Source organism: Oryzias latipes, chromosome 18 (genome assembly GCF_002234675.1).
Source record: "Oryzias latipes chromosome 18, ASM223467v1".
In the NCBI taxonomy this organism is placed as follows: domain Eukaryota; kingdom Metazoa; phylum Chordata; class Actinopteri; order Beloniformes; family Adrianichthyidae; genus Oryzias; species Oryzias latipes.
In genome coordinates, this window is record NC_019876.2 from 2,983,659 (window position 1) to 3,000,182 (window position 16,524).

Sequence of the window (16,524 nt, forward strand, 5' to 3'; positions counted from 1 at the left end):
AAGGTCAAGAAATCCATTGGAATTACACTGTTGAGAAAGTCTTTCAAGTACTTTATTAAAATGTATTAAAATGGGAATAATTTCCAGCACTGATGGATTATTTCCACCATAGTTTTTCTCCTGTTAAAATGTGAAGTCCCTTCATTCCTGGAATATGACACCATTAATGTCCTTTCTTGATTCATCTGGAACATTTTCTTTTCAAAACAGCCTCTTCTTGTTTCAAGTCCAGCCTCAGTAAATCTGACAGACACCTTCAGTTTGTTCCAACCAACCTTCATTCCCAGAGAATGGAGGTCACCAGCTCAGGAAGTGCAGGTAGATCCAGGAAGTGCTCCTATTTTCAGCCTTCACAGCCTTCCTCTGGTTTTTCTGTTTTTGGTTGAGCTGACGGCTGATCTTCTCCAGGTGTTTGGTATGAGGTCATCACGTTTGGCGCTCCAGCTGACCACCATTACGGCTTCAAGCATGGAGGGCTGAAGAGGCTAGTCAGTAAGCACAGTCGCCACAGGAACAGGTATCCTCCACAGATGGTTGTTGGTTTGATCCCTTCCAGGATCTTTGGGACTGACCTCCTGTCCCTCTGCAGATCTACCTCCTATTCCCGGGATGAAAGCTTCAGAGCCAGGGACCTGCTGGTCAGCGTCTCCCACCTGCAGCCTCTGATCTTCGGGCTGGCAGAGGAGCTGCTCTCCATCTCCCTGGAGCCCAGAGCCTCAGAGCTGTTGCAGGTCCTGGACGGCCTTTCCCAGCAGGTGAGGAATCAGCAAAACCTCAGGAGACGACAGTCATTCACACACACGATTCTGTGTCTGCTCCCAATCAGGTTAATCGGTTTGTCCACGCTCTGAAAGATGAGTTGGTCAAAAGCGCCCTGCTGGCCATCCACTGTGAGCGGGCCTCCCACTGCAGTGGCAGCCACGCCCACAGCAACGGGCTGCTGTGTGAGGGGTCCCCACCTGATCCAGAGGGTCGGCCGGAGGTGGAGTACAACGAGGAGGACTGGGTAAGTCTGAGCACTCGTGAGCCGTTTTGGACGAGTGTTGCAGTTTTTCACGTGCGTGTTTGCGTAGGACCTCACGTGGACCAACGTGGCCAAAAGCCTGAACTGCATCATTGCCATGGTTGACCGCTTGCTGGGACGGGAGCCCCATCTACAGGAGCAGCCGCCAGCGGAGCGGCAGGACAACTCAGAAGACTCAAAATCCTACAATACCGGTGGGACATCCGCTCAAGTTTTGGACTCAGGGTTTTCTGGATGGAGGTGTAGAGGCCGTGTGAATTTTGCTTTCCAGCGTCTCCCTGCTCCTCCTCTGAGTTCTCTTGGCAGGAGCAGCTGCTCCCACTGGTGATCACCCTCAGAGATTGTGTGCGCGAGGCGGTGGCGAAGGCTCGGACCGCCATGACCTTCGTGGTCCTGCAGGAGGCGGTGGGTGCCACCATGACTCATGGACCTGCAAAGATGCTGCACAGACGGCATGCCGTCTTCAGTCAGGCGGTAACGAAGCCTTCCTCCCTTCTCCTCAGTGATTTCTTTTATCAAATGTGTTTTTCTTGAAGGTTTGTAGAGTAACAGAGAGTTCTGTCTGTGTCGCAGCTGTCGGCGGTGGTGTGTGGCTTCGTGTTGAAGCTGTATGGCGGTCTAGAGGATCCTGAGTTTCAGCGGCAGCTTCTCTCTGTGGGAATCCTGGTTCAGTTTGAAGGCCTGCTGAGCACCTACGGTACTCAACATGGTTTACGTTGATTTTTAACCAGTGGCTCTCTAGAGTACCATGGTCAGGTGTTTCATGGAAAATGACCCAAACCACTAAATAGAATGCTGTTGTCGAGTGTCTGTTGTGTAGTAAAGTGAGTAACAAAGTAATGTAAAACTCCGTGTGAGTGACGCTGCAGCCGATGGATGATAATACACAATGAGACAACAGATTTACTGCTGTCATCTACGGGTGGCAGAGACAGAAGCGAGAGACGGACAGATGCAACTCCAATCAGGGTCCTGGACAAGGTTCTGACCCAGTTGAAGTCTCAAGTATGAGTAGTGGACAGAAGAAAAAAGACAGTGAGTTTGAGGGGATAAAGCCACAGCGACCTTTCCTCTGGATTTGTTTTCATCGCAGATGCAACAGCATCAAGTCCGTTAGGTTGGTATGTGGTGACGGCGCCGTGGTGCCAAACAAACTTAAATGCCAAACGGAACAGTTGTCCCTTCTTTAGAAACAGATTTTTTTATTTTACACAGAGAGAAAATAGCAATTTTCTTTTAAAATATCCCAAAAAACTTAACGAGAGGACCCTTAACTTTTCCAAATCTTGTCAACCATTTATGCGTTTAAAGCATTTGCAGTGGATCCTGAAGTGGACAAAAGCAGCTTTGCACTGAAATGCTACACTTTGAGTTTTTCTAAAGTCAAATTTCAAAGAGTTGAAGTCGTCTGTGGTGCGTTTGTGTGTCAGGTGAGGAGGTAGGGATGCTAGAGGACATGGAAGTGGGCGTGGCCGACCTGAGGAGCGTGGTTTTCAAAGTCACGGAGGCTAAAACGGACCAGCTGAAGGATCTGCTGCCGATTCTCAGAGGAACATGGTGAGTACAAAGAAAGTTGCTGTTCAGGCTCGTGGATTTACCCTTCAGCATAGAATGTGATCTCGTCCAACCAGGGGATGTTTTGTGGTCGAAGTCCCGTTGCCGCCGGAAACCTTCAGTTCGTTGCTGGAGGAACTAAAAGCTGGATGTTTGATACGAGTTGAATCCATTCTGTTCAACATTGGAATCAACCAGCAACAGAGTGTGGCTGAGAGGTAAACGAACACCGATATTTGACACGAAGAAAACCCAAACCTGATTCCCAGCCGAACCCTGAGTTCCAGTTTCTGTTTTGAGGGATGACATAATTAATGCTGTCATTTTTCTAAATAAGTCACAAAAAGGTCCTGGGTGCGGCGCGAGCAGTCGCAGCGGCCCCTTGCTCTCTCAGTGCGCGTGTCTGTGTTTATTTTCGTTTTGCTTATCTTATTTTTTATATTTCTTATTCCTTTTTTGTTCTATCGATGCTTTTTGATGCTACAACGAAACACAAGTACAGTCGACAGAGACTGCTGGAAATTAGAAACAGCAAAATATGTGATGTTTTGGACACTAAACCAGAGATGCTGGAAGAGCTGGGATTACTACGCCAGCCAGAAACCTCTACACGGAACTCACCAGCCGCGCCCACCCCAGGAAGGTCGCACCGAAAACGGTGCGCAAGGACAAGGAAGAGGGGACATCGTGGAGGTATCAAAGCCCGACTGGCAGCTAACCCAACTCGTCCAGCCATACCATCTATACTTCTGGCTAACGTGAGGTCCCTGGACAGCAAGATGGATGATGTTCGTCTACTCCGATCAGCAAACCGGACAACGAGTAACTGCTGTGTGTTCATCTTCACGGAAACATGGCTAAACAACATTCCCGACTCTGCCATGCAACTGGAACAACTAACGTGCTATCGGGCGGACAGAGACATCGTAGACGGAGGAAAAACACGCGGCGGCGGGGTCTGTGTTTACATTCTTGACGCATGGTGCCGGGACGCTCAGCTGGTGAGCAAACACTGTTCACCGCGGGCGGAGTTCATGATCCTGAAGTGTCGTCCTTTCTACCTGCCGAGGGAGTTCACTGCGATTTTATTACTGGCAGTATACATCCCCCCGACAACCAACAAAATAAATGAACTATTCCAGGCCATTGGTGAACAACAAACAGCACATCCAGATGGCTTCATCATTCTCGCCGGAAACTTCAACCACGCTGATCTCAAAACAGTCCTACCAAAATTTCATCAGCATGTGCACTTTCCAACAAGAGGAAACAACATACTGGACCTTGTTTACACTCCTCACAAAAAAGCTTACAGAGCAACCCCCCTCCCCCACATCGGAACATCAGACCACCTCAGTGTCATGCTAACGCCTGCATACAGACAAAGGGTGAAACTTGCAAAACCTGTCTTGAAGAAAATAAGAGTGTGGCCAGAGAGTGCATCCTCTGCCCTTCAGGACTGCTTTGAAACAACAGACTGGGAAATGTTTAAACAAACTGCCACCTACAACAACTTGACAGACATCGAGGAGTACACAGACACAGTAACCTCCTACATCACAAAGTGCATCGATGATGTGACACACACAAAAAGCATCATCATTCGAGCCAACCAGAAGCCCTGGCTGACAGGGGAAGTCAAAGGGCTACTGAGAGCCAGAGACAAGGCCTTCAGAGCAGGGGATGAAGCTGGCCTAAGAACAGCAAGAGCCAACCTGTCCCGGGGCATCAGGAAAGCAAAAAAGGACTATATGCACAAAGTCTCTTCCCACTTCAACGACAGCAGAGATGCACGGAGCCTGTGGCAGGGCATCCAGGCCATCACAGACTACAAGCCTGCACCGCAGAGCTGTGAGAACACCCCCCTTCTCAACAACCTGAACAGCTTCTTTTCACGCTTTGAAGGACTAAACAGCACACACCCACAGAAAACGCCCCCTTCCCCCCAGGATCAAACTCTGCACCTGACAACTGCCAGCGTGAAGAGGACACTCTCCACCATCAACCCACGGAAAGCAGCGGGTCCAGACAATATCCCAGGCCGTGTGCTGAAGGACTGCGCAGAAGAGCTAAAGGATGTCTTCACAGACATCTTTAACATCTCCTTGGAGCAAGCCATCGTCCCATCATGCTTCAAAGCTACAACTATCATCCCTGTGCCAAAGAAACCATCACCATCCTGCTTCAATGACTACCGCCCCATAGCACTAACGTCCATCATCATGAAGTGCTTTGAACGGCTAGTCATGTCACACATCAAATCCACCCTTCCCCCCACCCTGGACCCCCTTCAGTTTGCATACCGACCCAAACGATCGACAGAGGACGCCATTTGTTCTGCTCTCCATCCAGCTCTCACCCACTTAGGCTACGTTCACACTGCAGGCTGAAACGACCCAATTCCGAATTTTTTGCCCCTAAGCGGCCCAATTCCGATCTTTTCATGACAGTCTGAATGACACAGATCCGATCTTTTCAATTGTGACCCAGGCCCTGTGGATTTGCCGTCCTGATTCCGAATTGTAGCCGTTCTTTTCAATTGCGACTGCCGTCTGACCGGCCAGGCGACTTGATTCCGAACTGTACGTCATCGACACGCAACAAACGTCATCATTTTGCGTTGAAGTAGGCGGAAACGAGAACGTAAACATCAACCATGGTGGACGACGCTGCTGAGACCCGTCAGTGGAAGGGAAGGGAGGTCACTGATTGGATTAATATTTGGGCTGATCGCTCTTTTCAGGCCAAACTCCAGGGCTCTGATCGCAACTGGGCGGTTTTTGAAAAAAATTCCAGCTAAATGGCAGAGCGTGGTGTTGAACCTTTCCCGCGATGACTTTCTTTCTCCCCTTTCGACCGTGGTCAGAAGCGCGGGGGACCCGAGGCGATCCTCCTCCTCCTCCCTGTTCTGATCCTTAGATTCTCCAGAACGGGTTAATAAAGAGTCCATAGCATTTATTTTGGGGGAAACCTTCTTTTATTACCGTCCTCCGTAACACACAACATGAATGCGCGCCCACACTGCCCCCCCCCCCCTATTCTCTATCGTGGCACGCGCTTGCACACATACACACACGCGGGGGCGCGGCCCCAACACATACACATTCCTCTTCCACTACAGTGGGTACAGACGATCCCGACTCCATTGCCTTCTTAAAATGAGAAGATTGTAATTGTGCTGCTCCTTTGTGAAAATAAATTTAATATTACAAAAAGAGCTCCGCTTTTCACAACACTGTTGTTGACATCCATTGTTAAGGTCTGCTCCGCAAACAACAAGTGACGTCGTTCACCGTTGAGTATTCTTCTGGCTTCTGCGCATGCGGGTCTCGTTTGGGTCGTGTCACAGTCACACTGGAGATCACAAAAGTTCGGATTTACTTGGAAATGTGAACGGTCTAGCAAACAATTCGGATTTTTTCAAAAAATCCGAATTGAGCATTAAGCCCTGCAGTGTGAACGTAGCCATAGACAAAAAGGACGCATATGTGAGAATGCTGTTCATAGACTTCAGCTCCGCATTTAACACAATAATACCACAGCAACTCATTTGTAAAATGGACAAGCCGGGTGTTAACACCCCCATCTGCAACTGGCTGACTTCCTCAGCCAAAGACCACAAACAGCACGAGCCGGCAACAACACCTCAAACACAATCATTCACAACACCGGGGCACCCCAAGGCTGTGTGCTTAGTCCGCTGCTCTTCACCCTGCTGACACATGACTGCACAACAACCCACAGCACAAACCACCTTGTGAAATTTGCAGACGACACAACCCTGGTGGGTCTCATCACCAAGGGCGATGAGACCAACTACAGGGAAGAGGTGGATCTGCTGACAAAATGGTGCAGAGACAATAACCTACTACTAAATGTCGGCAAGACAAAGGAGATTGTTGTCAACTTCCAGAGGGGCAACACTCAACACCTGCCACTGATAATTGATGGTACTGCTGTGGAGAGAGTGAGCAGCACAAAATTCCTGGGGGTACACATCAGTGAGGACCTCTCCTGGACCGCCCACACCAGTGGCGGTTTTTGATATGGGCGATGTGGGCGGTCGCCCAGGGCGGCACTTCATAGGCGTTACAATGTACTACTATATTCAAAGAGGCAACTTTGCGCTTTTAATTTGAAATTGCTTCAGCTGCCGACACTTAACACTTTAAATTTGACACATCAGACTCTTAAGAATGTCTTAATCCTGTTTCCTCTTCACACTTATGGTGCAAAAAAAAAAAAGATGAAATAACTCAGAGTGAAACAACGTAAAACAGGCACATGAAAAAGAATTAGGCAGAACAAACACCCGTGCTCAACCAAATTTCGACAAAAGCAGGCAATGGGGATTATATCCCACAATTACTTGCTCCGACACAGCAGACCCGACGCGCACGTGACCACCGCCCTCTGCTGCAAGATGCTTGCGGCCACACCTCTTTGCGGTAGTCTTTGGAACATAAGTCAAAAAACTCGAGAGGGGGGCGCAACTCGCCGGTAGCTGGCTGAATCACACTAACAGGTGATTGGGAGTCTTTTTCTATCTGACCATCAACTCTGAGCCGCAGCTGCGCCTCCCGTCATAGAGACGGAGCCGCGTGTGTAAGAGGGAAGGGGAGGGGGAGGGGTTGTTACGGGGGGAGAAGGGAGGAAACACCCAGGCGCAGAGAGCGAGAGGAGGCAGGAGGTTGCAGGGGAACGGGGGCTTTAATAAACAAAACTAAGGACACAAAACCAAAACCACTGCAGACGGCAGGCTAGAAACTCGAAACACTAAACACTCGAAACGGGGAGAGCAGACTAACATACTGACTAACATACTATGGACCAGCCCAGGAGGAAGGGAATGACAAGTCTTATATACATACAGACAACCGAGACACAGGTGAACACAATCAGGAAGGATGGGGAACCAAAGTAAAACTCACAACAAAAACGAAACAGGAAAACCTACAAAATAAGACAGGAAGTTAAACTCAAAACATGCCAGAACAAAAAGGAAACAAACTACAAGGGCAGAGAAACAGAAACCGTAACAGGGGTGGTGAGCGCAGACCATTTTTTATGGATTGAGTTTTTTTGGAGGGTTTCTACTGTTGGTGTTGCACAAATTTAGGGAAATGCCAAATATTTTTGGAGTAATCCCACTGATGAGTTCTATGATTTAGTCTTTAATGTTTTATAAGACCTAAACATATTAATCACAATAAGTTTTATTTTTTAGATCTAATCCCTCTGATATGTTTCACAAAGATACACACAGGACGTCACACATTAAGAAATTATTGCTAAAAATGAAGCAGGAGTCCAGCTCTAAAAAAATGCTCTAAAAAATGATAAAAGAGCAAAAAAAACGGAAATATTTGATTTGTTATTTCTTATTAATATTTCCAGGCTTTCTTTGTTTTTTTGTCCTGCAGCATGTTCATATTTGTATAATTTTGACAGAATATATTTATATGGAGAGAAAAATATTACAAGTTATCTAAGGTTTAACTTGTGTTCCTGTTTTTATTCATATTTATGTTCAAAAAGTTCAGTTTAAAAGGTTTAAAAGTTTAGCTTTAGTGTGTTCAGTAAATGAACCGGCCCAAACCTTAAGCGTGTTTTTAACTGTGTGACTGAGTTTGACCCCCCTGTAATACGAGTCTAGAAAATTCATGCATTTTTTGTGTAAAATGGCTAAATAGAAGATAGGGAACACAACAGGATGTTGTCAAATTTTGTATGTGTGCGGGGGGGGGGCTGTGGGGTTACTCGCCCAGGGAGTAAGTTCGTGTAGAACCGCCACTGGCCCACACCACATCATTGGCAAAGAAAGGTCAACAACGTCTCTACTTCCTGCGGAAACTAAAAAGATCAGGTGCTTCACCAGCCATCATGACCACATTCTACAGAGGAACCATCGAGAGCATCCTCTCCAGCTGCATCACTGTGTGGGGGGGCAGCTGTACACACAGCAACAGGAAAGCCCTGCAGCGCATAGTCAACACAGCCAGGAGAATCATTGGAACACCACTCCCCTCCCTGCAGGAATTATACATCACCCGCCTCACCCGCAAAGCACTAACAATAATCAAGGACACACACCACCCTGCACACAACCCGTTCAGCCTTCTGCCCTCGGGGAGGAGGTACAGGACTAGACTCAGAAACAGTTTCACTCACCAGGCCATCAGGATGCTAAACACCCTCTCCCCTCTCCACCTACCCACCACCCATATCCCCCCATGAACAGTGCTCAAACGAACCCCCCCCCCCCCCCGCTGCCTTGAGACACTGCCATAAGTGCACTCGCACTTTTATAGCAAATTGCCTATGTTGTATATTGTAAATTGTATCTTTTTCTTTCTTTTTACTTATTCATCTTATTTTAAACGTATACTTTGTTTTTATTTTTCTTCTCCTGAACAGACGAGAGAGTAAGAAACGGAATTTCGATTCATTGTATGTGATGCACATGTGAAGAATTGACAATAAAGTTGACTTTGATTTTGTAAAGCAAATGTTTAGTAATGTAACAAAAACCTGAAAAAGAACAAATATTTAAGCCCCTCCCCCCTCCTCTTTGCTGTCTCCAGATCTACAGAATAAAGTCAGATATTTCACAGCACACATGTATTCATACTGGAAAAAATACACCTTTTTATTTCATTATGAAACATTTGAGCAAAATATCTAAACGTGTTATGCATCTTTTTATTTTGGTAACCTCAGAAACAACCCCTTTTTCAAAATAAAAGCTTATAGAATGCAGTTTTCACATCAGCTCAGAAGAATCCCTGTTTAGAAGTGATAGTGAGGGCAGTTAAAGAACTTCACTTTGCATCAACTATTCTGACAAAAAACAGGAAGTTTCTTCTTCTCTGTGTTCTCGAGTGCGAAGACGTAAACAGGAAATTGATGGGGGCGGGGTGGGGTCTTCAGCAGTTTGCCTCTGACTCACTTGTTTCAAGCTATTCTAAATATTTGATGCTTTCTATACACGGGAGAGGTGTGTGTATGTGTGTGTGTGGGGGGGGGGGGGGGGTGAACCTGGTCCATCCTGGAGTCCACCCCAGATCATGACCATCAGTGCATAGACGGATTGGCACCCCCTCCACTCTGTGGTTGGCTAAATATGTTCGCACTTAAGAGAACTGCACCAGTTAGTTTAGAACGAATTGACCTTTGACCTCTTGAGAAACAGCTTTCTTGTTTGATCTGCACCTGGGTTCAGGTGAGCCTCCGGAGAGGACAAGCAAAGTGGACTAACTGTGAAAATGAAGTTTTTAGCACCCCCTTGTGGTTAGAGGGAGTTATGAAAATGAGGACTTGAGTATTTTTAAAATAAAATGAAATTTAGCTACAGTTTTTAAAATACAAAATCTATTGAAAATGAATAGATGATTAAAAAATATTTAAATAATCTGAATTCATCCATTTATTTCAAGCTGACTTCTTAAGAAATCCGATTATTCTCACTAGTTGGGGTTGAGGCTCATGTTAAAGACAGAAAAGATTTAGACCTTTAAAAGTCTTCCGTCTTCAGTGCGCATCGTAATCAGTAAATTATTTTTTATAGTCTGAGGCATTACATGTAAATTTATGTTGTGTTTAAGTCAAACAGCAACACTTCTAAAGGAGCTTTTAGGCAAAAATCTCTTTGATTCTGTTTTGTGTCTGCGGTTAATGAAACAACCTCTTCAGTCTGAACTCTTATTTTCATTTTCTAGTCCTGCAGAAATGACTGTGGCTGTTTTCTGACAGGTTTGGAGACAGTTCACTGCAGGAGAGTGTGAATCTGCAGAGCTGCGAGCGTCTCAGAGCTTACTGCGACGCATTGAGGGACGCTCTGCCTCATACGGGTAAGGCCAGTGTTTCTGAGATTCAGAAAAGAGAGAAAACCTCCGGTTCTACCGCTTGACTGCAGCAGCTTCTCTCCTCAGCTGGTATCCAGTCGCTGTCAGAGTCTTTGTCGTCTCTGGATCGGAGCCTGGAGGCCAAGAAACGGAAGAACGTGGAGGTTCTGTGGATCGCAGCGTCGGTCAGTGATGCTGCAGGCCTTAATCAAGGATTCAAGTTTATTGTTTATTGCCATTTTCACTGAACAGGAGGAGCAGTTTCACAGAATAGGAATTTGCTCCAGTGCTAATGTGCGTCATAAAACAATTAAGAATAGGAAAAATGAACAACAGTAAACTAAATAAAATAAAATAAAATGAGAATGGTCAGAACAATAAATAGAAATGAATTGTGCAAACAGTGCAAACTGAGGATGATCAAGGTGCAGGTAGTAGACTGGTGACTGGACAAATAGGTGAAAAGGTTTGAGGGGGGAGGAGTTAAAAAGTGTTCTTGAGTCTGACTGCAGAAGGAAAGAAACTGTTCTTATGTCTCGAGGTTCTGGTCCTGATGGACCTTAGCCTCCTGCCTGAAGGGAGGCGTTCAAGTAAATGTCCAGGGTGAGAAGAGTCTGCAGGGAGGCTGCAGAAGGCTCCAGGTTGTTGATGCTGCACCACGACACCAGCTGGTCCACCTCCCTCCTGTAGGCAGACTCATCATCGTTAGAGATGAGCCCAATGAGGGTGGTGTCATCTGCAAACTTGATCAGTTTAACAGAGTCATGGCTGGAGGTGCAGCAGTTGGTGAACAGGGAGAAGAGCAGAGGAGAAAGTACACAGTCCTGTGGAGATCCTGTGCTGATAGATTGGGTGGTGGAGACATTCTTCCCCAGCCGCACACACTGCCTCCGGTCCGTTGGGATTTCATTGATCCACCAGCAGGTGGAGTCAGGCACTTTGAGCTGGAGGAGCTTTTCCTGGAGCAGAGAGGGGAGGATGGTGTTGAACGCTGAGCTGAAGTTCACGAACAGGATCCTAGCAAAGGTTCCCAGGGAGTCCAGATGCTGGAGGGTGAAGTGTAGGGCCAGGTTGATAGCGTCGCCTACAGAGCCAACAGGTCTGTAGGCGACGCTATCAACCTGCAGAGGGTCCAGTAGGGGGGAAGTGAAGGACTTGTGGTGGGGGGGAAGACCAGGCGCTCGAATGACTTCATGACTACAGACGTAAGTGCCACAGGCCTGTAGTTGTTATGCGGGGCTTCTTGGGGACAGGGACTATGGTGGCCAGCTTGAAGCAGGCCGGGATGCGGCAGGACTTCAGGGAGGTGTTACAAATGTCTGTGAAGACGGCTGCCAGTTCGCCTGCACACGACTGCCCTTATGGAGCGCGCTCCTCGCATGCAGCCTTCCTCTTGTGCTACGTTCACACCGAGCTCGGAAATGGACGTTCAAGCGACCACTTCCAATGAAAAGTCAATGTAAACATGTGTATATGTGTGTTTCACACTTCCACGTTCAAAACTCTCATGGACATGCGTCGCTACGCAAGTTTCCAAGTTTTCTGGGCTCTAAGTAGAAAACATGCGGCCGTTGAACGCACATTGAAAGTTAAACTAGTTGAACTTTGACGTATGGATGGCGTCTCTTTCAATTCACGGAAATACCAAGTGTTTGAAAATTGATCATGGAGGATAAATTACTGTTCGCGGTTTGTGCCTGGCTGGAATTTTATGACACTAAATCCTTCATGTATCGGAATAGAGCTGTGAAAAGAAAATGTCTGGAGCAAAGTTCACCAGAGTTGCCCCGCCTCGTCATTTTACACCAAGACCCGTGCAACTAGAAGGACTAACGACTTGAGTGTAGTAGCGTGAGGACACCATATCCATCCATCATAATGTGTGTAACTTCCATTATCCTTAGGAATACTTCACCATGTACTTATCAAACACACAACAATGGTACGTTCCATTTACGTGGTTCTATGAGCCTTAAGGGAACAGCATGACACATCTGTACGCCCCTTGAGAGGCCGCCGCTCCTCTCTATGACCCTCCGCAGAGCCAATCCAAAAACCCACAGACCCTAAGCGGTTCAACCCCTCATTCAGGAGGATGTGACTGAGGCTTTACCTTAGTCTGCAATGGCTGCAGCTCATGTTGAAGCCATGATGGCTGATCCTCATGGAAGGCTTGTCTAGCAGGTTCATCTTTGGTGAAGTCATTTTTAGTGTTAAAAAGGTTCTCAATGTACTTCCTGTGAGAGAAACATTTAATCTTTAAAATACTCATCCTTTGTAATGAACACACACAAAAATGTATTTACTTTCATGAACCTTTTTTTTTGTAAAACCTGGATTAAGTGTTTTACATAAAGTACTACCATGGGAAATTGTTTTAAAATAAAAGCACTGAAAGAAACGAGTTTATTCTGCAGATTTAAGAAGAGTTTCTGCAGGAAAACCGTATTTGTATGTTTAGGACGCCCTCTTGGCTTATTCTTGAAGATTTTTATTACAGTCATCCCAATCCTTTCCTGATCTCAGTTCGACCCTGGTGTAACCTTTTAACACCAGAGCTTTAGCTCCAGCAGTGACATTCTTTCAACTACCGTAATTACAATGAACACGACTCCAACAGATTCTGAAGCACAGAAAGTGGATTTGACTGACGTGAAGTGGTGCAAATCTGCACAAAACCACGTCAGAATCTGTTGGAGCTCAAGCCGTCGTAAAGAATTCACATGAAATGAGGATTTTAACTAAACCCTCTGACATATCCTGATGGTTTGTGGAGTTTGGGGTTAGTCAGTATGTGTTTTTTATGCAGGTGTGTCGCTCGGTGAACGGTGTGCGTCTGACGAGCTGTAAGAGCGCGAAGGACCGCACGGCGATGTCGGTGACTCTGGAGCAGTGTCAGATCCTGAGAGAGCACCACTCCCTCAGCCAGCAGCACTTCAGCACCTCCCTGGACTGCATGAGGAGGTGGGTCTCTGTTTCTGCTCGTGTGCCTCCATCCTCCTCCTCCTCTTCGTTGTCTGCATCCTTTGCTTCGTCCTCCCGTTCCTTCAGTTTGATGTTTGGCTTTCTTTCTTCATTTGTTTCCTTTCTCTGTCTCCTCGTTTCTCACTTGCATGCATACGCTCCTCCAGATCTCGTCTGTCCTGGGGGCAGATGCTGGGCTGCTACGCCCACTCAGGGTTCACTCTTTCTGGCTTAGATCCGGGCGAGCAGCCCTCTGGTCTCCAGGGCTCCTGGCCGCCTCTGTGTTTGGCCCCCAAGGCGCCCAGACGGCACCTTTACCCGGTGGCCTTCCTCCTGGTGACCTCCCACTTGCTGGTTCTTTGGCTCATCTTCAGCTTGGTGATTCTGCTGGCTAAATACCAGTAGACTGGAGACACTGGACCTTACCGATGACACTGATGTTTGTGCGACTGACAAGAGCTCAAGAGTTCAACCAGCAACCCTCTGGTTGAAGGACAACTGCCAGCTGCTTGAGGAACAACTAGACGAATGTCCTTATTAGAAAACTTCAGTGAGCTTCGGGTTTACTTCTACACAAAAAGATGAAAATGACCATGTGGGACCTTCCAGGGATACACGGGTGTAAAAACTCTCTATAGGTCCTTTACTGTGACCACCAAAGGACCAACATGGAGGGAGAAAAGGAAAAGAAATTCCAGCTCATGCAAAGTTACAGCTAGCGGTTAGGAATTTCTCCATCCAATCAAATCAGAATCGGATGTTGCATCCTGGTCCGGGATCGGATATTTATTTTATTCTGAGTGGGAGGGGCCATTCGGTCCAGTTCTCATATACAGTCAATTGTCAACATTTTAGATGATGATGGTGAACATTGTAACCAGAGACAACTCATCTTATTTTGTTCACATGCTGCCCCAGTGAAACCATAACTTATTTAATCTAGAATATTTAAAAAAAAAAACAGAATTCTACATTTGATGTGATAAATGTGAGTAAAACTCTGATTTTGCTTTTTTTTGCAACATTTCTTCCCATTTGTTTCTTCTCTTTGCTTATTTTCCATATTTGTTCTTCTGTTGTTCTCTAAACCTCCAACGCTTTTTCGGCAAATCTGGTCATGACTTAAAGTTTAGACAACTTTTTACAAACATTAAAAATGTTCATCATTGGATACATACAAAGAAGCAGTCTCTTTATTATTTTAAGCCATTTTCTTTAGAGTTCGTTAAAGTTTGTGTCTCAAAAACTGTGTATTTGTGCGATGCTGCCTGTGTGCAGGAACGGCTGCAGGATGGATAACGTGCAGAAGAATGTGGGCAACCGGAGGTTTGCATTCAGCGCCGTTCAGCTCCTCACCTTCCCCAAACTCTACAGGCCTCCAGACGGCAGCTACGGATGATTTTGCAGACTTTTGCGTCATGATATCACTTTAATTTATTTATTTACCACATTTTTAAGTTCTGTACAGTAAGAAAGACAATCACCGCCGTAGAAATAGGAAAACATCATGAAACAAAGACAGAAAAACAATCCGATTAGAATAATAAAAGCAACAATGCTATAAAAACACAAAAATAAAAGTATACTTACAGAAGATAAATGTTTGACCGAGTCTGAAAGCCAGTAAAGTGAAGCTTTAAAACTTGAAAATGTGGAGTTTGCTTCATAAGCTATAGGTGGAGCTACTGGAAATGCTCCATCACCTCAGGATTTGAGTCCAGTTTGAGAAAATGTTGATCCTGAAAAGATGATTAGAAAACCCTAAACTTCTGCCTGGATCGTTTGGCTGCAGAAGCTCGTATAGGTATGATGGAGCCAGACCATTTGGAGCTGGAAAAACCAAAAAAAAAATTAAACTGCAACATAAAGTAACTGGAAGCCGAAAAAAACCCTCAGCTGTTGAGTGTGGAGTCACACAACTTGAAAATGTACAATGAGCACATGGAGGTGTCCTGAACTGATCCAACCAAAGTTCACTCACAGAACAATGACACCAAACTGGGCTAGCAAGGCTGGTAGAAGACATCCCACACTGTTTCAGCAGCTGATGGACGGTAGCATCTCACGGACGGATCCAGAAACAATTGCAATGGGAAACATCCCAGCTAGAGCCTCACAAACCATGAACTAAAAAACCACCAGGCTCCAACTATCTGGACTGCAAATAGACAGAACCAACGGTTAACTGCTGACAAAGTGGAAAATTCTAAAAAAATTCCAACAAATCTCAAAAAGGTTCGAGTCCTTTCCAAATTCTGCCAATAGCCTGCCTCTGGTATGTGGAGCTCTTGACAGCTGAGGTGAGTTATGGGGCATATTAATCAAAACATGTGACGTTCATAGAAAAGAAGTGCTTAGAATGTTCCAGGAGTTGAAAGAGAAAGCAGACAAACCAACCTCTGTATTGCCTAGACTGGTAACCAGAATTTATGACTCACTTCATCACTCATTGATCCAGGAGTTATTGTTCTTGAACTTAACACCAAGATTCTTCTTTGATAACTAGCCAAAACTGTGAAAGGTGAATTTGAAGGCCAACTCAGCCAAGCGCATAAATCTTCAATAGTTGCATCAACCGATTCCCATCAAATGTTATGCTAAGGTGAGGCCTTAATTGCATGTACCCCTATGGGTGTTGCAGGTTTTTGGGTTGTCCAGTCCGTGAAGGGTCCAAGAAAGGAGTGGCATCTTAAGGGGAGTGCAGATGTGTCTTGCAGTTCCCTTGTAGGTTATTTGAGCACCTCAAGGGACATCATGAAATTTGCTATGCGTGTGGTCAGTGGATTGTGATGTATTTCTGAGGATAATGGAAGTTGCACGCCCTCATGACGTACCGTTGATGGTGTCATACAGTGTCCTAACACCACCTACACTTACTAGTCCAGGGGTGTCAAACTCATTTTCACTGAGGGCCACATCAGCATCGTGGCTGTCCTCAAAGGGTCGGATATAACTTATACATGTATCTAAATGTAATGAAAAATAAATAATAAAAATAAATAAATGAATTATCTCATTTGTAAAAGTCAGGCTGGGAACAAGGGGCACAGCCCTTTAGGGGCCCTTAGGATTTAGGGGTTGAAAATCATACAAGTACCTTGACTTTTCATTGGCAAAATGTAACCATAAAGAAGTAAC

At 45.9% G+C, this 16,524-nt stretch overlaps 1 protein-coding gene across 2 annotated transcripts; it reads left to right on the forward strand.

The window, feature by feature from the left end:
* The first annotated feature begins 50 nt into the window (after nucleotides 1-50).
* Nucleotides 51-15,036, forward strand: LOC101157603 (type II inositol 3,4-bisphosphate 4-phosphatase). Of its 2 annotated transcripts, none has more exons than XM_023966093.1 (13): nucleotides 51-318; nucleotides 409-517; nucleotides 590-755; nucleotides 827-1,006; nucleotides 1,074-1,218; nucleotides 1,296-1,498; nucleotides 1,598-1,721; nucleotides 2,455-2,581; nucleotides 2,656-2,796; nucleotides 10,331-10,428; nucleotides 10,510-10,607; nucleotides 13,232-13,386; nucleotides 13,554-14,595. In XM_023966093.1, the coding sequence occupies exons 1-13, from the start codon at nucleotides 291-293 to the stop codon at nucleotides 13,789-13,791; spliced, it is 1,812 nt and encodes a 603-aa protein (XP_023821861.1). In that variant the 5' UTR covers nucleotides 51-290; the 3' UTR covers nucleotides 13,792-14,595. The 2 variants fall into 2 exon arrangements, with proteins under 2 accessions (XP_023821861.1, XP_023821862.1); XM_023966094.1 differs by lacking the exon at nucleotides 13,554-14,595 and adding an exon at nucleotides 14,665-15,036 and having other exon boundaries at nucleotides 65-318.
* Nucleotides 15,037-16,524: the final 1,488 nt, after the last annotated feature.

Coding starts and splice junctions, on each gene's coding strand:
- LOC101157603 (XM_023966093.1), top strand. CDS start 291: ATGGAGGTCACCAGCTCAGGAAGTGCAG. Junction 756..826: donor TGGACGGCCTTTCCCAGCAG/GTGAGGAATCAG, acceptor GCTCCCAATCAG/GTTAATCGGTTTGTCCACGC. Junction 1,499..1,597: donor ATGCCGTCTTCAGTCAGGCG/GTAACGAAGCCT, acceptor TCTGTGTCGCAG/CTGTCGGCGGTGGTGTGTGG.